This window comes from Berghia stephanieae, chromosome 7 (genome assembly GCF_034508935.2).
Source record: "Berghia stephanieae isolate SIO BIC M18660-M18661 chromosome 7, UCSD_Bste_1.3, whole genome shotgun sequence".
Taxonomy (NCBI): Eukaryota; Metazoa; Mollusca; class Gastropoda; order Nudibranchia; family Aeolidiidae; genus Berghia; species Berghia stephanieae.
In genome coordinates this window covers 21507090-21535036 of record NC_088366.1, presented here as the reverse complement: position 1 = coordinate 21535036, position 27947 = coordinate 21507090, and the positions used below count along the sequence as shown (strand labels likewise).

The 27947-nt window shown below is 34.0% G+C and overlaps 1 protein-coding gene across 2 annotated transcripts; it reads right to left on the bottom strand.

Moving 5' to 3' along the window:
* Positions 1-134: 134 nt before the first annotated feature.
* Positions 135-27947, bottom strand: LOC144976880 (ribosome biogenesis protein bop1-A-like). 2 transcript variants are annotated; one of them, XM_078921432.1, is made up of 20 exons: positions 27755-27947; positions 21003-21135; positions 18927-19271; positions 15901-16052; positions 15512-15629; positions 14948-15049; positions 13915-14037; positions 13165-13275; positions 11973-12134; positions 11520-11600; positions 9953-10022; positions 9033-9165; positions 8674-8777; positions 7931-8016; positions 7558-7668; positions 6609-6683; positions 5080-5182; positions 4263-4347; positions 3602-3709; positions 135-2193 (listed from the first exon to the last, which is right to left on the bottom strand). In XM_078921432.1, the coding sequence occupies exons 2-20, from the start codon at positions 21108-21110 to the stop codon at positions 2040-2042; spliced, it is 2331 nt and encodes a 776-aa protein (XP_078777558.1). In that variant the 5' UTR covers positions 21111-21135; positions 27755-27947; the 3' UTR covers positions 135-2039. The 2 variants fall into 2 exon arrangements, with proteins under 2 accessions (XP_078777558.1, XP_078777559.1); XM_078921433.1 differs by having other exon boundaries at positions 27630-27929.

Sequence of the window (27947 nt, the reverse complement as noted above, 5' to 3'; positions counted from 1 at the left end):
CACTGACTTAAGAACCTGCAGAGGCTATGAACATGAAATGGATCCAGCACTGGTGTGAATCGAAATGATCGATGATGATGATTTTAACTTCATAAAAACAGATTAGCTCTCATATGAATTATCAATATGAACGATTTTTTCCTCTCATTTTAGTAACTTTATTTAAGCAAAATTTGTCTGAACAGAAAGAGGGATAATTGAATTTTGATTTAATCTTTCTTTTATTGTCAACATATTATGTCATTTTAACGAACTATGGCATTATGGCATTCTCACTGTATTATTTGTATTGGTATTGATTTGGTATTAACAACAACAACAACAATAATAATAATAAGCCAACACAATTGTACATTTGTACTTCTTTTTTTTTTGTTTGTTTGTTGCTTTAGGTCTCTTCCAACACAATTGAGGTTATATGAGAGACCGCTGAAACAAAAAAACAAGCAATCTAACAAAAATAGTACAAATGTAAATCAAAATCATAACCTAAAGATATCATAAGCTAAATTATAAATAACCAAGAACAAACAGGCAGAAGATTTACAGAAAAAAAAATATCCCCTGTCAAAAATACAATCACAAACCAAAGAAGCAGGATAGGCTAGTAAAGAGAAGAAGAAACGACATCACTATCGGATCGTACACCCATGCGAACATCATAGGTATATGATTCAAGGGTGATGCTCCCATCCAACCACCCGCATTTGTACTTCAAGTTCAAGAACAAGAGTAACATTCCGTTTATTCATTGCATGTTGAAAATTTGATATAAAATTCAAATTGATAGGAATTCCAAAACTTGTTTAAGAAATCGCTTTTCTTCTATAATTAAAACTCCCGGTATTTGTTGTCAATTTCCAGTGTCTGATGTTTGGATAAAGGTCAAACATCATGATATAAAAGCCTGCTCCATCCCTAAAAATTTATGTCACAGAGAACAGTGAAAAAAATCCCCCCTCCCCCCCACAAAAAAAGGTGAAAAAAAAGGGGAGACAAGCGAGTAGTCTTCAGCAGTGCTGAAGGTAACATCAAAATTTTATTTTTGATATTCCTGATTGCACTTATATGGATAAATCGGATGTTAACATATGCTGGTCTGACATCCGAACCCGATTACGGACCTAATTTAACATTGTTGTAATGGACAATATTTTGCGTCATTTTTTGAGATTTCCATTGCAACAATGAGCCCGTAATGAATTGAGTTATCAGACCTGCAAAGTGCATGTCGGATAAATCGCAAAGCTCACTTTCTTTTTGGTTACAGTAGCCATTTTCTGTAGCATATCACAATGGGTATAATCTAGTTCACCCCAACATAATATAAAGATTGAAGCAGTCAGTCATGGATTGAAATTCTTATCATCCATCTTGTCCTTACCATAAAAACAGGCTTAACAGTAGATTTGAAAAAAAAAATTAAAAAAATAGCTCGGCTCTTCAGCAACAGCAGGATTTATTCCAGGATTCTATATCTTTAAACAGATAGTAACAATTGCTTGTTAATGTTCTAGAAATAAAATGACACTACTAGATTTTAAGATGCTGTCGACCAGTGATTTCCATAAAGGGAAAATCTCTGTCAAACAAAGCATATGATGTCCACAGGAATCACCCATGTTGTGCACATGTGTAAATTTTGTGTAAATCTTATTCAAGTAAATAATGAATATGTCTGACTTGGAGCTCAGACCCAGCAACCCGGGGTTACTGTGCGATGCCTTAACCACCTGGCCACCTTGTACCAACCCCTTAGATAGGGAAGAATAAAACTAAATCTTGCCTGTTGAACTGGAATAGATCAGGTAAGGACAAGATGTCTTAGTCTAGTGGTTACGATGGTGGTGGTGGTGGTGGTGGTTGGTAATAAAGATGGTCTGATGGAAATGATGATGATGATAATGACAAAGAAGACGATTCTTCACAAGTATTTCAAGACAAATATATCAAATCTTCAATCCCTAGCAATTTATAAAATATCTTTATTGAGTCCATATAAGAGAAATATCTATGTCCCACTAGTTGCTTGGTGGATATTATGTAAATAACCGGATGGTTGTGTCGGCACCACCAGAGAAAATCCAGGGCTGTGTGGGGTGGAACTTGCAATCCAGGACAGAGAACTCTTTGACCATTCGATGGCCGCGGAGAACTTTGACTGTGACGATCAGAGGGTTCATCAACAAGTCACTGTACAAAAAGAGGACGGACAAAGAAATATATAAGTTTTGGCCAAAACAAATAAAATGAATCTTAATTACAAGTTAAAATTCCAAATCAACCTAAAGTTCAAAATTTGATTATGTTATCATATAAATCATTATTTTAAAATGCTTAACTCACTCAACCCTAACACTGACTATATCCATAGTTTACCCGGGTTACTTTTACCCCACGCCTATTTATTTCATTTTTCTGAGACGAAATATAGGCGCAGTATCAAAGCTAATGATTTTAGTTTTTGTATGTTAATGACACAGTTGAATAAAACTATCTATGTACATGCTCATTTTTAATATATTTCTTCCAATTTTGAAAAGTAGCAAAAATCTCTAAGGTTGAGTCAGTTAAGAAAGCATGAAGTTCTATTCAGATGGGAAACAGATTCATTGGTATGTAAACCAAAACCATTGCAGATCTACCACCCAAAAAAAAATCTCTAGTTTTTGGAATAAAATCTAACTCTCAAGTAAAAACAAAACAAACAACTGTAAAAATCCCAAATCAATCATTTCTACCATAATCTAAATATAAAATTAATTTTTTTTAGATACTTGAGAATTGATGTAACGCAATAAAATTTGGTCATTTAACACTTTCTGAGTAAAATGACAACAATCATTACTTTTCCTCTGTTATTTGGTAGAAAATCTGATTCTTCAGGAAAAAAATATCCAGAGTTAAGCAAAGTTGTATCTATAAAAAGTAAGCTGTGCCGATCTAATCTGTGTGGCAAGATTGCTATCCTCACATATTTTTAACAAAAAATTCTTGGATAGGCAGCATTTTTATTTTAAAAATCAAAATTCAATCAGAAAATGTCTTTAAAAAAAGGGTATTCTCATGAATTCAAACCAACAAACTTTTGGATCAACAGTTAAAGACGTATCCCTCAAAAGCAATTCTTACTCAATTGCAGGTCTGATAACTCAAATTGTTTTGGGCACATTGTTGTAGTGGAAATACTCTCAAACCAATGCAAAATATTCTCCATTACAACAATGTTAAAATAAGCACATAATTGTGTTCGACCAACAGATCTGCATATATTTGCACCTAGCTCAAAAGTTACTTCCAACCAAGAAAAATAAAAAATAAATAATAACAAACAATCCCCGCCCCAATTTTAAAAAAGCCAAAAAACCAAACCCCCCAACAAATTCACAAGAAAACTATATCAAAACAGAACAAGTCAATGACTTTTTGGTAATCCCTCGCCTTTGAATTGCAAGTTTTGGGTTCTGGGGAATTTCTTCTTGCTAACCCAGAGTTCCAATGGACCTGACCTGCATGATCTTATTGCAGATAGAGTTTAAAACAGAGCAGCTGCCTTTTAAAAAAATTAAAAATAAATACAATCCCCAAAAAATGATAGTACCTGAATACTTTTCCATGACTAACGATTATGGCTCCATCATCTGAAGCTGACGCAAACAGTGGGTAAGATTTGTGGTAGACAACCTGTCTCACCGCCCTCTTGTGGTACCTGACGGGGGAGGTAAGTAAAAGAATATGGTTTTAAAATTAGAAACATCAATTATAAAAATCTTAATTCTTCCTATGGGTAAAATATTTGAATTTCTTTTCTTAGAAAACAGGGATATAACCCAGATGTCAGACTGTTTTGATGATATGTTGAATACTGAAAAAAGTTGTCTTTGGGCAGAATTAAAACAATCAATAGTTGGATGGTATTAAAAATGGATGGTATTAAGAACAAGAAGGATATCCATAATTTTTCAAAACGAATATTTTCATTTTCACTCTCTTATATTTTTTTTTTCCATTGCGAGTTTCATTCAGCACACTAGATTTGACATTAATTTCAACCTTTTTAAATAGAAGAGGTCTAATGCAGTACAAAGAAGGAATCTACGTAACTTCGAAAATCTTTTTATAATATGGAATAGCCCATCTGTCCTTATAACTGACAAATCTTTTTTACATAATTTTTCAAATGTTTGTACAAGAAGCAGCTTACAATGATTCTTTAGGTAAGATTATAGTGGAAATTGAGATGTTTTGTGGTCACCACTTACTTGAGTGTCTGATAGGGTTTTGTGGAGAGATCCATATCAAACCAACATAGACGACTGTCATATGAACCAATCAATAAATTATCACCTGTATATTGAGGAAGAAAGAAAAACATGTGAAACAGAATTACTTCGTTGTGTGTGCAAGTGTTCTGCATGTCCATCTCACATTGTTATGGGTTGTAGATATGACATATAAATATTGTAAAACGCCAGGCTTTAAAGAGATAACGATTTATATAGTAAATGTTTTAATGCTAATTACTACTGTGCTCTTAGGTAAGAATTCATATGAGCAAAGAGCTCTTTTCAACAGTGACCAATTCATAGTAAATAATTATGAGAAGACATTATAAGCAAAGGCATACAAAAGTTGACGATGCTAAAGAATTGGTGGAGAAAAGTCTTCAGTCTAGTGTGAGAATTTTAAGGGGCCCTGGTTACAATTAAATACAAATAAGGAAGTGGTATCAGGCCCAGTTGACATTTTATTCTGTCCACCTAAAAGGGATTGGGCAGAGAGGTTTTCCTCTACTAAACATGATGATACCACAATAAAGCCATCCAATTTTCTTAGCTAAAGGGTAATAGGCAATTGTTACAAGTTTCACACAAGAAAAAAAAGGAAAAATTTCAAGGTTTTAAAGGGCTGCTAAATGAAAATCTTTCAATCAATGAGTTTTTCTTTTCTACATTTATGAAACAGGATCATGTTGTTTCTAAAAAGTTTTAAAAAAAGAAAGGAAGAAAGAAAAAAAAAGATGAAGAAAATCAAAAGAAACAAAATTAAAAAGACACGCCACTTGAGACTAGTTTTTACCTTGAGGATGTATATCAATACAAGAGATGTATTTACAGTTGGCTTGAAGCTTCTTGTGAAGTTCTTGTTTGACCAAGTTATAAACCTTGATGTGTTGCTGGGTCTAGTCCACAAATAGAAATAAAGACAACAGTTATTATTCAGATAATAATAATAATAATAAATAATAATAATAATAATAATAATAATAATAATAATAATAATAATAATAATAATATAATAATAATAAAATATCTAACTATACTAATACTACTGCTACTACTACTACTACTAATAATAATAAAGATAATAATGGATGGCATTTATAACGCGCCAATCCCCATAGACAGCAAGCTCTAGGCAAAGAACTTAATATTTAATAGTCTTTCTCAGAAATAGCTTTTGAATCATTAATAGGTGAATGAATATAACAATTGCAATAAAAAGTAAATAATTACTAAAAATAAAAAATAAAAATAACATCAGGAATTGTCGGACTGTGGCTCAGAGATAACAAAAGCAAGTGATGTTGAGAGTGGTCAGTGACCAGACGGGTGACAAAACTTTGGCCCAGGCTTTGTGTTTTTTAGGTAGAGCACTTACACTTATTTGACACTTTGAGAAGCTATTTTTGCAATAATTTCAAAGTCAGTCTCAAACTTGAAATCATTAGTCAGTTCTCAACTAAGAGAAATTTATGAAATAGGATATCCCATTTTATTCTTTTAACTACATATTCTTAATATATTTGCCTTTTATTGAGAGTTATGAAACCGACATATGTTACAGTGAATGACATAATCAGTCGGGTGGTGAAAAGGTTTGAACTCAGATATTGCCAAGTTTAGTTAGAAGGTCAATTTTGATCAAAAATGAGTTCTTGTCATAAATGAATAAATCAACCCTTTTTGTACATCTTCGGGAAATATCAAAGCTTAATTTCACTTCTAAATATTTTTTAGAGCTCGTCAAGTTGATAAAATGTGAAATTTGAGAAAAGTTGCTGGATACCTTTCCCATACATCTGACTATAACCATGAAAAATCCCCCGATTTACTTCAAATAAAGATTAAAATACTCTGGGGAGCATATTCTTTCAGAAAATGAAAAATAAATAATATGCAAATCCAAAATTTTCACCTTCCAACTGAGTATGTCATGCACTGACGCATACTGTTGTAGCTCCTCCACACACACAGATTAAATCCATAAAAACGACAGGTCTGTGTATAGTATTGACTCTAAAATGAGCAGGACAATTTTAAAAATCACAACATCAAGCTGGTCCTCCACCCGTTTGGCCATCCCATGCATTCGTACAAAGGTGGGAACAAGGTCCTTTTCTCGTTTTGGTCTGTCTGTATGGAAAACTATTCCATAGAGCTTCCGGGAATCCAAATCATTGTCTGTGCTCAATAAATCCTTGAAAACATTTCTATTTTGATGTCATGTACTTTCAATACTGTTTTGTGTTGATGTAATTTAAAGCGCCAAGAGCCTCGTGGTTGAGGATATTTTGCGCTCTATAAGAGACTATTATTACTACTTACAGCCACAAAGAAGTAGGGATGGATTGGATGGAACATGACTTTCGTGATCATCCCCTTGGATTTGGAGAATGGTGCCTGGAAAATGTGAAATAAAGAAATAAAATAATCCCTTTACAGGCCGTATTCAATTTTTACTCTGACCCGATGCCATGAAAGTTAAAATGTGTGTGAATGTCATATCTCTAATTATTTTAATTTCAAATTAGCTTTTCGTCTTCAGGTTAACCTTAACTTAACATAATATTGATTAAGGTCATTGGTCACAAATGTATCTAGTCTGTCATTCACCAACAAAGACCAAAGGTTGAAACATTTGTTTTGTCTTATTTCCAGTAAGCTTTTAAAAAAATGTTATTCTCTATAAAATTAATTATTCTCTCTTTTTTTGCTGTTTTTACAGATTAGCCACAAGTGGCAAACAAAAAGTTTTTATTTTAAAAAAAAATCCGAATTTGAAGAAAAAACCCATACTGTATTCACCAAAAATACAAAATTCCCACATTCATTTATATTAATTCCCATTTTAAAATGGCTCAGAACAATTATGGTCCAATTTTTATTGGTAACGTGCCTATTTCTAAGTAAAATATCAAGTTTTTCACTGATTGTACTCCAAAATTTTGATGAAAATACATATCTGGAGGGAGAAAAAAAATCCAACCGAATTTGGCCACCAGAAAATCTGTATATATTAATTAAATTTGTATATAAGTGGCAGATCTGCTTTTACACTCTCTTCATATTTTCCTTCAATGATGACTGACATAGAAAGACACTTTAACTCTCTTGAGTTCAATTGAGCTCGAGAGAGTTAAGTCATTCTATGTCAGTCATCATTGAAGGAAAATATGAAGAGAGTGTAAAACCAGATCTGCCACGGAAGCATTCAAGGATCATGTTCTTGACCATGCGATCCTTCTGTGCCTATCGAGACATAAGAAAGACAAACCTGAGACATCCGTTTGGACAATTGGTGTATAATGACTGACTGGGCATCTGCTTTTTGTTGGACAACAGCAAAGTAATCTCCCCTGTCATGCCACGTCACTTGAGCCAGGTACTGGAAGGAAAGATAAATAGCATGTAGCATGAGTGTGAAAATATTCTATAACCCTTTCAAATTCCATCTGGTTATATAATTTAAAATTAATTTTTTTATGAGAGGAAAATCCAAAAAAAAAAAAAAAAAAAAAAAAAAGAGAGAGAGAGAGAGAGAGAGAGAGAGAGAGAGAGAGAGAGAGAGAGAGAGAGAGAGAGAGAGAGAGAGAGAGAGAGAGAGAGAGAGAGAGAGGGGGGAGAGAGAGAGAGAGTATGCAACAAACCTTAACATGGGAGATCCTAAGGCGGAAGCCTTGCTGTTTTTCAGTGAGTTCTTCATACGTAGACCAGGTCGCACTTGTCTTATTTGCTATAAAAAAATTTTTAAATAAATAAAATATAAAATTACAGCACAAATCAAGTCATTCAACCAGACAGCTTAATGCAAAATCGGCCAACAATAATACTAATAAAGTAAAACATTAATAAAGTGTCTCTAAGTAATATTGAAAAATACTTAGATAAGGTAAGCCAATGTGACCTGTTTGAGTGAGGGAAGATAAATGGATAGCTAAATTAAAAATTATTTTTTTTGAAGAAGTAGAGTTAAGATACATTTAGAAGCGACCAAGAAAAATGAAAGACAAGGCGACAAATTCAGTAACAACTAGAATTAGTTTAAAATCTACGCCTTACATCAAAACAGCAAAAAAGTTGATGGCAGGGTGAGGTTGGCAGGTCACAGCTTTGACCTTTGCACCCATGAGTATTATTTTCATAGAGGACAAAAGTGATCTATCCACCCATGAATAAAGTGAGGCCAAATAAAAAAGCTTTGCCATAGACGCATTACCCTGGCTCAAGTCAAGTCAAGAATCCCACAATGTAAAAAAAAGTGTTTAAAAAAAAATATAATAGAGAATAACAAATAAATAAATAAATATATACATAAATATCTTCGTTTCAAAAATGTGTATTTAAAAAAAATATTACGATTTTCTATGGATTTGGAATGTGGAGATGATACCTGTTCCCTCCTCTGGTTCCTCGTATTTGTCAAGCTCAGCATCTGTATTTGTACACACTAACTTGTCAACCAAGCCTGGATTGAGTAATATTATGTCCTTGTCTCTGCGGAGGGGGGAGGAAATGATAAAAATAAAAAAGGTAAAAGTGGTGGAGTGGATAAGCTCCCTTAAATGAAATAAAATGATCATGTACAACCATACATCATCTTCATCGTATTGTTGGCACTGGTCATTGATGATAAAGATTAACATTTTCAGTTAAGTGTAGATATATAAAGATAAAATTGTTTTTTTTGAAAGAAAGTTAAGTATTTGTGCTAAAACATTAACTGCAGTTTGTTTAAAATCTATTACTTACACCAGAGCAGCAATAAGGTTGATGGCAGGATTAGGACACCAAGCCACAACCTTGACCTTTGCCCCCATGGGTATTGTTTTCATGCACCGCCCAGTGGCGACCTCCCACAGTTTGATAGTTTGGTCATCAGAACCTGGATGAAAACAAGATTAATTTCAAAGGTTGAAACTTTTTATTCTTCCATCATCTATAAACCAAAAATAACCCAAAAACAAAACAAACAAAAAATAAACCCAACCTGAGCATTTATATAATGCAATATCCACTAAACGTACTAAAAGCGCTTTACATAGGGTTCCTAGCCAACAGCAATATTTAACATGTAGGATGAGACATGATTCCTATTGGTAATAGTAGTTTTTTTCCAATAGGGACAACACGATTAACACCCAAATTTTACACCCGCGTATGCCCCCCCCCCCCCCCCCCCCGGCAAACTTAAGTTTTACTGTTAATATGACTAAGTTTAATATTATTATTATGGTGTTTACCCGATAGTGAAAGTTGATACTGCATTGCTTAAGGTTTCAACATTGTTCAATAACTTAATACTAGTATGTTATTTAATAAATGGAACATATGTAAAACAACAATGCACATTGTTTATATTATCTGGTAACATGATAATAGGCTTCAACAGTCATGACGTCACTTCCCTTGTAATGATGCACGGTAACTTAGTAACTGGCTCTAAAATATCGGAACAATGGCGGATGCCCTTATGAAATATTTCTCAGACGAGCATAAAAGTGTATCCAGAGGTGAAAAACAATATAAATATGATCATGTTTTGACTTTTATACATTCTGATCACATGACATATGAAAAGTTTTAGCCAACATGAAGAATAAAAAGTACCCATTTTCTTTGCCATTGCTGGGAGACATGACATCAGACTAGTGAATCTAATTGCAACTCACCTGATGCCAACCACTGGCCTGAAGGATCTGGGCTGATAGAACGCACCATGTCTGTATGGCCTCTGTAAACCTGGTAAGGGGGATTGGGGGAACAATACAAGATATCATTAGAATAAGAATGCACCTACAAATGTGTCGCATAAAAATTAATACAACAGCTTCTAAATAAAGGAAAATTCTTAACAAGGAACTTTTCAAGTTCAATCTCTTATTTAGCAAACAACAAAAACGAGAAAACGTTATGAAAAAAAATACTACTACTAATAATAATAACAATAAATATCACAACTTAAATAGGGTAATCATATCATACATGAAGGTGGAAATGACAAAAAAATCGTCAAAATATATCATATTTTAAGTTTATCTGCCCTTATATGCACCCCAAGAATTATTATTAAGACAGAGAGAACTAGATCAAACTAGGTAGATCTCAAGAGTTAAATAATCATTTCTCTGCGGAAAATCAATTAAAAGTCAAGCCCAGAGAGAGACATGCTCAAGATCTGCGGTATACTCATCTGGTAACAACTTTTGTAATTATAGAGTAATGATTTTACAAAACAAAACAAAGCAATCACAACCTCCCCCCCAATGAGAATTCTTTAAAAAACGATAGTTTAATCATATATCTTTCATTTCCCAAAAGCATGTTTGTATGCTGTGTCTTTATACTTCAAAATACTTTTAAAATGGGTAAGTAGAAGAGATACATTGCTTCGAATTATCCGTAAAATTTGACCCAAAAAATGCATTTTTTTCCCCAGATCTAATTTGACTCATAATTTAGCATAAAAAGTTTTGCACCTTTGTATCATTATTTTTGGCTTTATCTCCCCTACAGTTTGCTGTTGTGCGCATGAATACTTCTAAAATGATTTCATGTTTATGATTCTGACATTTTTATGTTGATTACATTCAATTATGTTGTTTTAACTTTAAAGCTGATTTTCTGAAAAGAATGTTTTTGTACCCAGATACCTTTAACCAACCATAAATCAAAAATTAGTGAAGGTTTGACAAAATCTAGAGACCATTATGATCAGGGATGATTGTAGATTGAAAACAATGACATAAACTCAAATTCCATGAGGAGCGACATATGGTATGTTTTCCCAGACCAACACACAAATATGTTATAATGAATGACATAATCAGTCGGATGGTGAAAAGGTTTGAACTCAGATATTGCCAAGTTTAGTTAGGAGGTCAATTTAAAAAAAATAAAAAATGAGTTCCTGTCCTAAGTGATTAAATCAACTCTTTTTGTACATCTTCGGGAAAAATCAAAGCTTAATTTCACTTCTTAAATATTTTTATGGCTAGTCAAGCTGAAAAAGTATGAAATTTGAGAAAAGTTGCTGGGTGTCTTTCCAATACATTGACCATAACTTCATGAAAAATCACCCAATTTACTTCAAATAAAGATTAAAATGATCTGGGAAGCATATTCTTTCAAAAAATGAAAAAAAAAATGCAAATCCAAAATTTTCACCTTCCGACTGATTATGTCATGCACTGACACATATTAACAAGTAGTGACTGTCAAATACTAATGAAATCTTACCATTGCCTCTCTAGTGGGGAAAGGCTGTAGGTCTTTCCTATCTGGTCTTTTAGGGATGAGATCCTCTGGATTGACTTGCATCTGTATGTATAATTTAAAAAAATATTAAAAAATAAGGTGGGCCGGGTGTGGGGGATTTAAACAATTAATAAAAAGACTAAATGAGAAGGAAAAAAACGATACCATTATTCCATCTGCTTATCCTTTACATAAAATAAGAAAAAAATATTTAAAAATAAAAAAATATATTTAAAAATAAAAAAATCTCAACTAATGCTGTATATGGTCATCTACCCTCTAACTCATCCTCCTCTCAATCAGATACAAAAAAATATAATTCATAATATAATTTGCAGCTTGTGTGCGTGAATTTTTCATGCTGTTCTTTTTTTCTTCAAAATTTAAGACTTGTTTTGGATAAACAAAAATTTCTACAAACAATAAAACCATCACCTTGACTTTCCGTTTTCGAGAAGCCATGTATAAATCAAGCAGTCGACTAAACCTCTCATTGATGAATGTCTTGAATGATGGAACCAGTCGATAAGAGTTGTATTTCTGGGGTTTAAAATTCATTCTTCTTTCCTCTGGATCTGTTTTATCCCATTTTTCCTCCTGAAAATCAGAAAGCACAAAAATGAGAAAAGAACTCAAAACTTTATAAAACTTTATAGATGATAACAAATGAAAGTGGTACTGTTGGTGTAAAGATTCAATCTTGGACACACAACATGACCTAAATTAGGTCACAGGTTTTGAGTCATCAATAAATAGTCAAAAAGACACATCCAACCAATGCAGTGAGGAAAAGCATTTGCTCACATTTTTGTCCAATTCGAAATGAGCGTTACATTCAGCAGAATCCCTGTTATAAAGCAGCCCTCATCCCAAATTTGTACTTGGGCCTTCAGGCATCGGGATCTTAATAGCTCATTCATTTCACACGAAAGGGGACTGAAATTAATCACAGGTGAAGTTAAGATCTTTTTCGGACACCCCCCCCCCCTCCCCAAAGGACTACTAAAACTATTTCAGGCTGCTTGTTTTAACATTACACCAGGAGGAACGACTCAGCCATTGATGAGCTATTTAGAACATGCACAAAATTTTGCTAATTATTTCACTATTCAAAGACTGTAGAATATCTTTTTTTTTGTGTTACTTTCATTTCTATTCTCCCCAAATACTTAAATTGTAATGACCAGTTTGTATCAACACTCTTAAAAATTGTGCAGAAGCAGTGATTTAATTAAAGTGTGAGAGAGTCAAAGCTCATGCAAAGAACTTAAAGTGTGGTGTTACCCCATGAATAAATGCTGGATAATCTAATCATTCTTTAAGCTAAATCCACTCATTCAAATTGCTAGGTTAAATTATAAAATTCAATGATTCTATTTCAAATATGTATAGTATGCGACTAAAGGTAGCTAAAAATAGATTCTGCTGCCGCACACTAACAAAACTCCTTTCCTCATTTTAATAATAATAATAAATGATATTTGTATAACATCATACCCCGATTTCATCAGGCTCTGGTTGGAATTTTTAAAAAAACTCAAAACATGCTGCTAAACTTGTCGAAAATTATTATCAGTATGAAGTAAATATGAAGTAAACATGACCACATTCCATATTATCAACTGACCTCTTCCTCGTCAAAGATATACTCCTCTGGGGGATTGAAGGACTCGGCGTGCCCAGGGAGAGGTTCTCGGGGTGCTGGGATGTGCATTCGATATCTTTTGGTGATTTCAGGCTGGAAACAAGCAATAATCAATTATGGCTATGAGATGAAAAGGAGAATAATAATTCTATGAAAAAATTCGAATATAAGTGAAAGTGGAACTAATATTGCTAGATTGAGATGTGAACTGATGTGACAGCTGGGAGATTGAAATATTGTGTACAAAAGAGAATAGCCTCATTTTTCATTCAAAAACTTAAAATAACCAAACATACCCCCCCCCCCCCCCCCCCCCCACCACCACCAAATGTGGCATCATATAATGCCATAGTCTTATTCCGTACAGGAAAATAAATTACCACCAAACAAATGGCTTTGTTTTGATGTTGCAGATAGACGTTGTAGGTTCATGCTTCAGGAGGATCAAAACAGCTGTCCATGTTTACAATAAGACATTATATTCAATACATCACATCATAAAGACCACATAAAAGAAACCGGCTAGTCTGATGTTAACAGGAATCACCCACGTTGTCCATATAAGCAAATTTAGAGTTAATGATCTTGATCAAGGGAAAAAAACAAAGTGCTTGCAAAGAGCCTCAAACCCAAGACCCACAAATCCTTAGCCTCTTGGCCACCTTGTTCCCTTAGGTCTAGTCTAGTGTCTAGGAGAAAATAAAAATAACCGTAGTGTAAATTGAATCTCACCTCTGTGTCATCCTTCCACAAATCTAATGTTGGTGCATTCAGATCTCGGGTTAGTCTTGCTTTCCGCACCTCCCCATAAGGCTTCATCCACCCCATCTTCAAGGCATGCACCATTTGACCGACCTGATGAAACAAGCATTCACTTTCAGTCAAACAATAAATTGGTACATTCAAATTTGACATATAATTTCAAAGGAATCCTCTGAGCTCGATTAGTTTCAAAATGCGTCACTTATTTCCCAGGTACTCATTTTACACCTTGGTACGGTTAGAGTAGGTCAGTAAAGAGCCTTTTCCAAGGACTCAACTATGCACCAAGAGAGGCTCGAACTAAGGTCCTTCCGATCCGAAAGTGAATGTTATATCACAAGAACACATTGCCGTTCAAAGAAGAAATAAAAAGTAATATTTTTTATTTTGAGCATCAAAAGAGCCAATTTGTGATAAAAAGTACTAAATTTCTGTATATTTTTGGTATATTCTTTCAAAACCCAAAAAAGATATTACACAGAAATTTCGCACATGTGTAAATTATAATGTTATCTTAAAAGAAACAGAGGCCTTTTTTTGAAATACGACTCGTTTTAAAGAAATTTTGATTTAGTCATGACACAGACATAGGAGACAAATTTTTTGTGGAATAGATGCATTTCTAAAAACTTAATTTAAAAAAAGTTCCTGATAATCATATCAAAAGAATGTCTATAAATCTTTCAAGAAATTAATTAGAAAAAACAGCCTAAGATATTTTGAAGGACTATCTTGGCCATCAGAGAGCTATATGTACCTTTGTAAGTGAAACCCATAATAAATTCTTAATGAGAAAAATTGGAAGATTTGTCAGAAATTTACTTATATAATGTGAAGAAAATTGGGCATGAAAATAATGTCTAAATACTACAAGCACAATAAAATTGAACAACTGAATTGTTAAAAATTTATATAAATGTATTGAGATATGGTACATGAATATAAGTTGTAGAGCATCATGAAATTTTTCATTTCATTCTTGTGACATCTGTGGGTAACTTACCCTCTTTGCCTCCAATTTGGATGGGATAAAGCTGCGTTTATCTGGGGGTCGACCTGTGACTGGCATCTTTAAAACTTCATTCGAGAAAAAATCAATCCATGGCTGAAAAAGAGAAACAATTACAAAACCTTTATCTTTAAAGAAAATCAAAACTTTCTTAACTTTCATTTATTGAAAATGTTTTCTACACCAAACAATCATAATATAATGTTTCTTTTTTAAAACAGGATGAAGCTTTTCATACTTATGCTCAGGCATGAAAAACAAAAACAAACCATCAATCCTATTAAAATCTTTAGATAAAAGAGACTGCTCAAATTTTTGATGTGAGCAAAACAGATTGAATTAAAAACTCAAGGGAAAAAAAAAAGATGCTAAAAGTAGGGCTCGAATTCTGGTCCTTTAGTTAATGGTGCATTGCAAAACCACTTGGCCATTGCATCATTACCAGGAGGACATATAATGAAAATATTATCTGCATGACAATATATTTGTCCCGGTTTCAAGGTTTTAAAATGTAAAACGCTCCATACCTCACAACATAATGTGACAACAGAAACATACCTCATACAATTCCTCGGGTCCTTGTGGATGATTAGAACCCTGTATCCGTTTGATTCTCATCACATCTTCCTCGCTCAGTACAATCTTCTGGCCTGTTTGTTTATTGTAAATTGTTCGCCTAATTGAAAGAACAAAAAAAATATTGGATATCCATTACCCATATTGAAAGCACAAATAAATCATTGAGTCAATATGACCGATAAAGTGTAAGGACTAAGAACTACTTAGAAGTCAATCAGATCATATAGAAATAAAACAAATTAATATAAATATTTATCTAATGCATATCCTCAGTTTTATCAAGTTCAATGTGCCTCACAATATTTCATTTATTCTCCCAGCAGGTCATACAATTTTTTTTTTAATGCACAAATGCAAGTCAGCCTTACCAGTAGTCTGGGTTGTCTGCTCTATCCAGGAATTCATCTAACTTATCTCCCTGTTCAGGTTTGATCAGTTTCCTCCCCTCTACATCATAGCCAATATGTTTGTAGTCATTGTACCACTCAATAGGGATGTTACCAATTGTGTTACGAACATCCTTGAAAAAAAAATAAAATAAATAAAAATGGGTATTTCAAAAAGAATGACAATAAAATAAAACAAACAACTGAACATGAAAATAAAAATAGTTCTTGAGAGACATAAGGCTATAGGAACGATTTATCTCATTTTTTGTGGCATTAAACTGACAGTAACAACTGCTGTCATTGTCATAGCTGCCGAAATTCAATATCGCTAAGGTTTATTTATATGCTATATGCATAAATAGAGAGAAAATAACAAATAAGATAGAGGAAATCCTCTAATAAGCACACAACTGACAGCTATGCATTCTATAGCATAGTATTGAATTTAATATCCGGGGTATAGGGGGGGGGGGGGGTAATGATGCTAAAAGTAGGGCTTAAACCCCAGCCCTTTGGTTTATAAATAATAATCTCTATAATCATGGTGTTTGCATGTAGATAAAATTTGTTCAAAACTTAGTTCTAGATTATTTTTCCTAAAAAAAAACTAATTTCTTTTCACATTACAAAGATATCCTTAATAATATATGTTCTATTTGTCAATAGTTCAAAGTCTTATAACATTTGGATTCAGTTGCTGGGGTGCGGCCATCACTGCTGGGGATAGAGAAAGAATAGATAAAATTGTAAGGAGAGCCGAAAGCATTGTGCAGTCCACCCTGCCTACACAAAATAACCCCTATGAATAATATTCCTATAAAAAACTCTTTAACATCTTGAAAGATAAGTAACATCCTCTATTTTTAGAATATAAAACACCAGGTAGATCAGGCAGGGTGATAAGTTTGAAATCCAGAACAGTACATTAAAAAAATTCCTTTGTACCCACTACCTTGAGGAGACTTTCTTGAAGTGGCATTAAGATGGAGATCGAGGACAGTGGGGATGTGTCAACAGTGGGTGTGAATATATTATATGTAATTATTGAGAAGAGAAAGGTATGAAATTAGGGTGATACGAGAGAAGAAGAACGTTTGTGTATATGTGTGAGGTAAGGAGTGAGTGAAAGGAGAGTGAAGATGATAGAGAAGTAGGAGTAGAGTAGAGAAGAGAGTGAGTGAGAGAGAGAGAGAGAGAGAAAAAATATTTTAGCATACAGAAGAATCCTAATAGAAAGATTGATAGTCAAAGTCTTAAACATGGAAGTGGGGTGCGGCATCATGCTGGGGAAGAGAAAGAGTAGAAAATGTAAGGAGAGCCGAAAGCATTGTGAGTCACTGTACAAAATAACCTATGAAATATCTATAGAGAAAATCTTAAGATCTGAAAGATAAGAACGACTCTATAGATAAAAACACCAGGTAGATCAGGAGGGTGATAGTTAGAATAGAAGAAGAGAAAAAAAATCTTTGTACAATTGAGGAGACGAAGTGGATTAAGATGGAGACGAGGACAGTGGGATGTGAAAGTGGGGAAAATATGAGAAGAGAAGAGAAAGGAGAAATTAGAGGGAACGAGAGAGAGAAGAAGTGTGTATGATGTAGTGAGATGAGAGAGAAGGGGAGAGAGAGAGAGAGAGAGAGAGAGGAAAGAGAGAGAGAGAGAGAGAGAGAGAGAGAGAGAGAGAGAGAGAGAGAGAGAGAGAGAGAGAGAGAGAGAGAGAGAGAGAGAGAGAGAGAGAGAGAAAGAGAGAGAGAGAGAGTGAGGGAGAGAGAATTTGGGAGGTATGAGAGATTTTTAAAAAAAGTTCATCTTATCTTATAATCATCGAAAAGATACAGCAACCAAATCACTTAGAATGGATTGAGAGGCCAAACAAACAAAAAGCCAAACTTGGGATTCATAAACAGTATGCCTATTTGTGAGTTGAGTTCTCTATCAACTGTGCTATCATGACCCCTATTCCCCTCTTAGCCTATAATAAAGCAAAATATTAATGGTCTTCCACCATGGCACACCAATGAACAGAAAGCCTTTTAAAATGGTGAGCAATGGTAAACAAAATTATTCTTTTCTAATTTGATAAATACATATTGCATTTACATAGGCTCCAACCGTATCATGCTCTAAAAAATCCCTCAAAAATATGAATTTAAGCTCCAATGTAATTGATGAAAACAAATGATGCAAACATTATTGGGGGTTTATGCTTTATTTACAAAGTGGATGATGGGATATGAGATACCAAAAAAGGTTAAGAGGTCTGATTCCTTTCTTGGAACAAATATATAAAAACACCTCCCAATTGTAAATTGGAATATAAGCTTATAAGCATAGGTTTGAATATATTTTAACCTAACATCATATCTGTCAGCTTGCATTGGAAAAGCCTACCTTAGCATAGAGTGCTATAGAAATGGTATTATCATTAATATTTTTATAATTACTAAGACAGCATAAACAACAGATTTGTTGTACCAGTAAACAAAGTTTTAAAAAAGTCTGTATATTTTTTGGGAAAAAAAAACCATCGGTCTACCCATATTTTCTATGAACTATCACTTTAAAATGCGTGAAAAATAGTGCGCCATTCAGTTTGGTCATATCTCCATCTCTAGCAAAAAACAAAACAAAACAACAATATTTTCATCCAGCATTCTCTGATATTTTTGGTTAAAAAAATCTGAATTTGAAAAAAAAACCCAAAAAACAAAAATTGAATTTAGCCAATTTTCAGCCTAAAAAAAATCTGCATATAAGGCTGTGACCAAATTTTGTTTTTGTGATGTTCGCCATAAAAATATTCCAATAAGTTTTTTTTGGCTAAACTCAGGAAAAAATTCGTTTTCCGTTTTCACCAGTTTCTATCAGTAATAATTATGTTACATTGCAGCAAAACTTGCATCACTCTTACTGGCTCTCTTGGTGAAATTAGTTAAGTCTGAAGATTTATAATGACAGAAATAATGATTTAGAAATCTTGTCAATATGGAGTTAAAACTTACTTCTTCATCCGAAGAATCATATTCATATTCATCTGGTTTGACCTCCTCCTTCTTTTCCGATTCTTCTTTAGCAGCAAGTCTTTCACTTTCAGGAATGAGGAATTCTTCCATTTGATTTATGCTGATGTCACTGTCATTCCCATCCTCGTCTTTGGTATAATCTTCATCATCGTCATCACCTTCATCTTCATCATCACTTTCATCACTCTCACTGTCATCCATTTCCTCTTCATCCTCACTGCTGCTTGATTCTTCATCGTCTTCTTCTTCATAAGACTGATCATCTGAGTCTGTTTCCCCATCAGAGGCATCTATATTCATTATTCCATTTCCATTCTTGTTATTCTGAGGGAAAATGGAATGAAGAGAAAAATATGTTTTTAATGTGTTTAATTATTCAATCAATTAAAATAATAATAATAATAATAATAATAATAATAATAATAATAATAATAATAATAATAATAATAATAACAATAATAATAATAATGATAATAATAATAATAATAATAATAATAATAATAATAATAATAATAATAATAATAATAATAATAATAATAATTTTAAAAAAATAATAATAATGAATGTGATACGGTAAGTCGATCAACTCAAAATTTATGATTCAAGCGTTGAACAAAATTTGAATTCAATCTCCTTGTTTTAATAATACATTTTTTGGCTTTGTAAGAGAACCCATCAAGCTTTTTATTTGGACAAGGAGAAATATTATCTGCATTTAATCATATATTTTGCTCACTTATCATAGAATTCTTTCCCAATGTTAAGAACTGAAAATGGTTCATATAAATCTTAAGAAACTGATAGTATTCAAAATAATGAGAGGAACCACTAACTGGTATAGATTCAATGCAAGTATTCTATCACTATATCACTAACTGGCCAGATGGTTCAAGGTGTTCCAAGGCTAAACATAAGCCAACTTTTTTTTCTTGTAACCTGAATTCTAAAGAAACTGATAGCATTCAAAATAATGAGAGGAACCACTAACTGGTATAGATTCAATGCAAGTATTCCAACCATCACTAACTGGTAGATTGACACACAACCCACATGTTAAAAATAAAGACATCTGTTTTTGAAGTGATTTGATTTTTCGACAAAATCATCACAATGTCAAAATCAATCATATAATATCTGAAAGCCATCTTGACGTCAATTGTAAACACCATAGAAAATTTGGTGAGGATTGGCCCAGTGGATTTGGAATCACTGTGTTACAAAAAATCCAAAATGCCAAATATATAAAAATAACAAGATAATGATGATGATATTAATGATGAAAAAAAGTAATATTATTAATAAAAATAAAAATGTAAATAATCTATTTGGTGCCAATTCATTTTGTCATTTTACCCTTTGTGACTAAAGGTAAAGAAGCCTGTGATTCATCTGACTAGTGTGTCTGGATATATGTTCTTAAATTATGCAAGCTTCTATCTCTTTGAACTAGTTCTGACTCTGTCTACTACCACTGAGTTGAATGTGTAGTTTAATGGTTTAATTGCTTTTTTTTTTTTAATTGATGGCTGTTGGTTCACTTTCTTCTTCTTTTGGAGCATTGTCCCCATCCTAAGTAACACTAACTCTCCCCTTTCTAACCCTACCTGCTGCATCGTGTCAACCTTGATACTAGTGTGCCAAGTTCGTTTCAAAGAGATGTTAACCAATAGAACAGGCAAGGTTTATGAAAAAGTCGTGATAGATATCCCGTTGTTTTAAGAACCCCCCCCCCCCCCCTCTCTCTGCATTTTAAACATTTTTACAACTGAATAAAACATTTCTATTGCAAAAATTTATTTATTTTTTTACCCAAGCCATGCTTATAGTTGGATAATGTTTAAAACCAGAGGGCTTAAAAATTAATACCACTAACTGTTGTAAGTTTTAACAAAATAAATTTCCAAAAACTTTCATCATGAATTTTCTTGGAAAAATTCAGGAGCGAGGGGAAAATTGTTTAAATTAAAATTTTGCCATATTTAAATTTAAACTTAAGAAATATCAGTACAATACTTATTTTATACATGACAGGTCTTTTTTTATCTGTAAACCTACCTCCTTCAAAAATATTTCCTTCAATCCATTTTTAGAGCTGTCATCATCAAGACTTCCAGATTCAGTCAGTGATTCAACTTTACGCTTGCTTGCTTTATTTGCATTCATTTTCTTACCATAAAAGCTTGGTTTCCTGTCAGATATAACAAAAAATGTTTAATCAAAAAGTAAAAATACTCACGAAAAATCCACTGACAGGCCAAGAAGTCGAAATCTTCTCTTCCTGTCCATGGCTTAACAGAAATTAATTGCAGACAATTTAATTCAATTTCATAAAAATGACTTCTTCAGACTTCTCTACAATTTGCAATTCATGTATTTTTGAGTACAAAACCCTCCCCCCCAAAAACAACAAACAAAACAAAAACAAAACAGTAATAATTTCTTTTTACAATCACACCAAACATTTTACAAAACTGCTTTTATTTGATTCTGAACTAAAATAACAAAGTTAAAAGCTCATTTATTACTGAGAATCACCAACAATAAATGCTCACTACAATTTACAGCCACAGCTTCACTTTTTGGTCCCATTGTGGTATTGATAAAGGAACGTGGTCCCTGTCGCCATCTTGCTTTGTTTACACTAATTTACACAATGACCATGGCCAGATGGTTCAAGGTGTTCCAAGGCTAAACATTAGCCAAATTTTTTTTCTTGTAACCTGAATTCTTTAAAGAAACCAAAATGTAGCCGATTTAAAAAAAAATGCTACCATATATCACTTTCAAACTTGCCATTTTAGTGTTCACTCTCTCTCCCCTTGGATCCCTTACCCTCATTTTCCTCCTTTTGGTAAAGATTAGCCAAGGTGGGAATAAACAAAGCAAGTTTCTCTGTCATGCCCCCTTCTCCAACCACCACCACCACAACTTCACTTCACATGTTCCGACTCCAGAACTGCTATTTACCACTAGGTACTTTTGGGGTTTATGTCCCTGACGAGAGGGCGGACATGATTTTATTTTTACATTGGAGATTGGCCAGATATGTTTGGTTGTGTGAAGCAATTTAGTCTGTAGATCCATCACAGACTACTTTAGAAATTTTTTTGGGCATGTATTATTTGTTTGTTTATTATTATTATTACTATTTGTTTTTTGTGGTATGACACCTGCTTTCGGATCGGAAGGTCCTGGGTTCAAGCCCACTCGGCGCAGAGTTGAGTCCTTGAAAAAGGCTCTTTACTCACATTCTCTCACAGTGCTCAGGTGTAAAATGAATACCTGGTCGTTAACAGCATTGTCTCTGTCGGAAATTTTTTTGTTGTAATATCGCCTAACAGACATCATGTCTCATTCTACATGTTACGCGCTTCTGTTGGTCAGGGACCTTTTGTAAAGCGCACATTTAGTGGATTTTGCGCTCTGCAAAAGTTCAAGCTCAAGCTTTAACACTAAGACTTGTTTAATTAATGTTTCTGTGTTTGGTTTTTTTTTTTTTTTCAATTCACGTAATTCTTCAATTTTATTTTGGTGTGTGTGGTGGAGGGAAGGGAACAGATTTGTTTTAAAATGAACCTGCATCATTTGATTGACGTATGTATTGCACTTGTGAGATAGTAAGCTTTTAAAAGCAATGTACTCTCTGTTAGTTTTAGATGTAAAAGTTATAGAGTTGTGCACTTAGGACCCTATTCTAATTATACCATAATCATGAATTTTTAAAATTTAATTATTTTATTTATTTTTTGTTGTTGCGAATCTTGTCCTAAAAATTTGAGTCAATTTGAAATCAGTTGTAAAATAGTCATTCATGATCGAAAGTTCTACTATCATTATTAATCAATTACTCTACATAATGGTGCGCATTATTACATATTTGAAAATAATTGTATCTATTATATTCCTTGTGCCTATTATTAGATTTTCCAGTCCTGTCCATTTCTGTGTAACGGACCTGAGAATCTCTAATTTTCATCCAAATTCACTTGAAGCCATTTATATTTCTATTTAAGTTACAGGATAAAAATTATATCACTCAAAAGTTTATTTATTCTCCTTCTAAGACATGTCACATTTGATGATGCTTCTCGCCAAAAATAATTGATTAGAGCATGACATAATGCATCTTTTATCGAATAGCTGAAATTTTTTAAAGGTAATCATTGTTTAACCGTCAGCGCGTCTAGAACATTTGTTGAATCGTGTAATAAATAGCAAATAACATCATTAGAGAGGGAATTAAAGGTTTGTTCTAGAGTTTTAAAGAATGCTACAAATGCTATACTACTACTACTACTACAAAATTTAAAAAAAATATTGAGCTTTTATATAGCGCAATATCCACTAAACGTGCTTTACAAGGGGTCCCTGGCCAACAGACATGATGCCTGTTAGGCGATATTACAATTTTTTTCGGACAGAGACAACGCTGTTAACAGCCAGGTACTCATTTTACAGCTGAGTACGGTGAGAGAATGTGAGTAAAGAGCCTTTTCCAAGGAGTCAACTATGCGCAGAGCGAGGCTCCAACCCAGGACCTTCCAATCCGAAAGCGAGTGTCATACCACTATACCACATAGCCCCACTTACTTGACAAATTGAATAAATAAGCCCATGACAAAAGTTCCATGGTGAAAATACAAATTGAAAGAGATGGTAGACCGAGGAGCTTTCATCAGGGACATCAACCCCTGAACTGTGCCTACCACTGCTATCAAGAACAGCCAAGATGGCAATCCAAGTCTATGTGAATCGTAAACAAAGCAAAATGGCAGCAGGGACCTCGCTCCTTTAACAATGCCCCCACTGCTCACTAAACTCGGGAGACCTTCCGAAAGCCCCTAGCGCTAACATTTCTTTCGATTTGTATTTTCACCGTGGATCTTTTGTCATGTGTTTATTTATTCAATTTGTAATCATATTAGCATTTTAAAAACTCTAGAACAAACCTTGATAGATTTGTGAAAGTTTAAAATTTCCTAATTTGACCATTGCCATTGTTTTGATTCTCGAGATCGGAGGATTTTTTTTCTCTAGTAACTAGGGTTGATGGCGTCCATGAGGTTTAAATAGTTTTAGCACGCTGCTTAGTGATACCGATGTACGTTTATAAAATGATAATAAATTAAAGAATTATAACAATAATGTAAAAAGAAACATGGCACACAAATACTTATCTCAAATAAATAAATAATTTTAGAAAATTAAAATCGAAGTTGTTTAAAAACATGATAAAAAGTTTCTGAAATAAAAAAAACCCCTACAAAGGGAATCGAACCCGGTACTTTCAAGGTTAGAGTCTGGCAGCTTGTCCACTGCGCTACGGAGCCACCTGACTGTTCATCACATTTAATAAGGTCTTTCTAAAACATTATTTTACCTTCAATGTACCTTCTATTTTCTGGTTTTTATTTCGATTTTTTAAATTATTATTATTTTTATATAAATTTGTAAACAAAAGCATCCTACAGATGTCACAATATAACTTTCGCCATGTTCAAACACAGAAACACAATATCGCTGATGAAATTGGGTGGGATGCGCAATCGTGATGGAGGTGTATAAAAACGATCCGTTAAGAAGATACACCGTCAACGGAGGTGCATAAAAACACTACGATTGGGGTTAGTTATCAGTCTTAGTCTTAGTACAGGTGATAGGGTGTATGTTTTTCATATAAGGGTTAGTTAGAAGCACTAGGTTTTCTTTTTTCTTTTAGTGCCGGGTTAGTTGAGGGAATATATTTGAGTTGTTTCCCTTGTCCTTAGCTTTCGGAAGGCCTCCCATAAACTACTTAATCTGATGAGATTTGACGGAGACTTGAGATGAGAAAACTAGTTCGCAAACTTTCTTCAGATTTTTTTTTGGGGGGGGATTGAGGGGAATCGTAACTCTTTACTAATCTTATTTTAACAACCTTGCTTTTTTTACTTACTAGAGAGCTGCGCCAGTGTTACCAATACTTAGCTTCTATACCAGGACAAATCATTCGTTTGGACAGAAAAATAAATAAAAAACTTACCGCTTACCGTCAAAAGCAGTTTAGATTTGAAGATACATTTGTTATCTATCAAAAAACATTCGGTACTAGACAATCCTTGATGAATATCAAAAGTTGTGTTTGAAATTATATCCTAAATATTTTCATGATTCATTCCTCGCTAAATCGTGTGTGTTTTTCGTCTGATTCAATGGTTGGTGCCCCCTAGTGCCTGCCGCCTGCCACGCAAAACAAAGGTTTTTTAAAAAGTTTATTGAGAAAAAGATACGAAAAAAAGTGTCCCTAGATAGGTATGCAATTTGGTGCATAAGTGCAGTAAAAATTGGTGCGCAAAATTAGTTCGTAGAGGATGCGAGACTGTGTGTGTGTGTGTGTGGTGTGTGTGTGTGTGTCTCTTTCTTTCTTCCTTTTTTTTTGGGAGTGCCTACGTACACGGTAACGGGGCATCTAGCCTCAGGATCTATGTACACGTAAACCGGTTTACCGTTGCAACATTCTGTCAGTGATGGTCCTCGCTGTCGTGACCACGCGCGCTCGTGTGTGTGTGTGTGTGTGAGTTGTTTTTGTTTAATCAAAACAATTTTAACCATTAATGGCGAGATTCCATCTTACACTCCCCAAACTCCAGATCTTAGTCTTAATGTTATCATTAAAAGACAAGCTTTGCGATTTATAGTTTAATTGAAGCCTGAGTCGAAATATACTCTTACTACTGCTCTCTTGGTGGAAACGATTTATTCTGCATAAGCAATCTGGAGAAAAAAAATCAATGTCACTGTAAAAGGTTAAAATTTCACGAGGTACGCTCCGTGAACACCGCTGTAACAATCCTTTGATCTACGTCATCAGGCAACCCATTGTTTCTTTCATCTTTTCCCATTCCCCCTTACTATCCCCCCATCCTCCTGCCCATCTCTCTCTCTCTCTCTCTCTCTCTTCTTCTCTTTTATCATAGTGTTATCCCTTCCCATCTCAATGTAAAATGAAAACGTTCTGCTGTTTGCAGATACATGTATGATTGTTTTGTTTTTTCTCTCTCACTCGGTTAGGATTAAAAACCAAGACATCAGGTAATTGGTGTCTAATGCCAAAGTATAGATTCTCTCTTTGGCCAATTTAGTCACGCACGTGGCAGCCCAGCTATTTATTATGTTCTGCCTATAACACACAATAAGTGGGATTTTGGGGGTGGGTACGAAAGAAATCAAGGTCATAAGTAACCGTGCACAAGAGCTGTATAGGGAATTGGTTTCTGGGGGTCTTGCAAATACCAAATATTTTATGGAAAGCTCTTTCGAACTCCAAGACGTCTAGTTTGTTTTGCTATCTTGGAACAAACGAAACAGAGATGTCTTGAGGTGTGACCTAGTTGTCTGATTTTGTGACCTGGATGTAAGGTTTTGTGACCTAGATGTATTCCTTTGTGTGTGCAAGCCATGCAGGTAAGTACAGCGATAGCTTGCCAGTTGAGGAAAAAAAAAAGAAGAAGCAGCGTATCCGCATTTGAAAAACAAAACAAAAAAACCCTGAAAAAAACAAAACAACTTAACCTTTTAAAGGCGAATATCAATCTTACTTGGACCAAAAATAAAAAATTACCGTTTTCATCAAAAGACAAAAAACAAATTACAATTTAAAAACTTGAGCTTTTATATAGGGCAATATCCACCCAACGTGCTCAAAGCGCTTTTTATCAATATTCTTACTGCTCTTATGGTGGAAACGGTTTTTTTTTCTGCGTTAAAAAATAATATAAATGACGACTATTATTTGAAAACAAAAAAATCAATGTCACTGGCAAAGGGTTAATTGCAGTACTCCTGCATCATGTGAGACTCCTACGGCACTTGCTAATCATAAAAAAAGGAAATAGCAATCAACAATACTAAGATGAAAAAAAAAAGAAGAAAAAAAGGAGGAGGAGGGGGGGAAGAGCAAACCCAGTAGCAATGCAACCTTTAGCGGCCAAATTCGATCTTTGACCTAACACCAAATCCTCTTTCATCAAAAGACAAGTAACGGCAAAACGATTATAATTATAGACAATTGAAGTCCGAGTTGCGATAGTCTGACTGCTCTCTTGGTGGAAAAGCTGTATTCTCCGTTAACAATAATAAAGATAAAAGCAAACTATTATCTGAAAGCAAAAAATTTGCTTCGCTGTTAAGGGGTTAAGAACATCTGCCAGCATTGTTGACAAGCTCTACGTCACCAAGCCACACGTCTCCCTTTCGCCTTCATCATGCAACCCCCCCTCTCCACTCTCACGGTGGTGGTGGCGGCGGATAAAAAAGGCCTTTTTTTCTTTTATTCAATCAACTTGACTGCTGGTGGACCCTGGGCCTCTCTACAAGTCCAAGAAATAATACTCACTTTTTCTCTGCTCCAACGAAAATATCTACCCCCTACCGGTCTAATTATTTGTAGCAGACGACAAATTTCTCAAAACGGTCACGTGACACTATAAAAACAACACAGGAAGTCCATGAAAGCTTATTTACGGCATTTCCTTTGAACCGTGTAAACAACAAAATTTCGTTTTCATTCGACTCAACGGGTCAGATTGGCCGGTATTTTTTAACGAACTAAAGTTCTGAAAAATCAAAATGTTTCTTAGAAAAGTGAAAGATGCTAGTTTTTGAAACAGAGGTAGGTTTTAAAAAAAAATCTTTATATTTTACGTGAATGCATGCTCAAGGCGAGTTGGACGTGCAGCGGAGGTTGGTAGGCCAAAGGCCCACCTCTCTACTTTCGATTTCGAAATTATAACCTCTTCCACAATCTCTGCCGACTCAGTCTCACTTACTTTCTAGATTGAATGCGCCTCTTTTTCAAAGTTGGCTTTGTAATCTATTACTAGTGAATACAGGAAACACTATTTAATTACAACTTTAACACAAGAAAGGAGTGATAATATGATATCTCAAGCATGTGTATTGTTTTGTTTTCATTTTCCTTTTCACGCTTCAATATTATCGGTTAGTATTCACTTTTAGGCC

Coding starts and splice junctions, on each gene's coding strand:
- LOC144976880 (XM_078921432.1), bottom strand. CDS start 21,110: ATGAATGCAAATAAAGCAAGCAAGCGTAAAGTTGAATCACTGACTGAA. Junction 15,050..15,511: donor GACCCGAGGAATTGTATGAG/GTATGTTTCTGT, acceptor TCTCTTTTTCAG/CCATGGATTGATTTTTTCTC. Junction 3,710..4,262: donor AAACCCTATCAGACACTCAA/GTAAGTGGTGAC, acceptor CTCCCCCGTCAG/GTACCACAAGAGGGCGGTGA.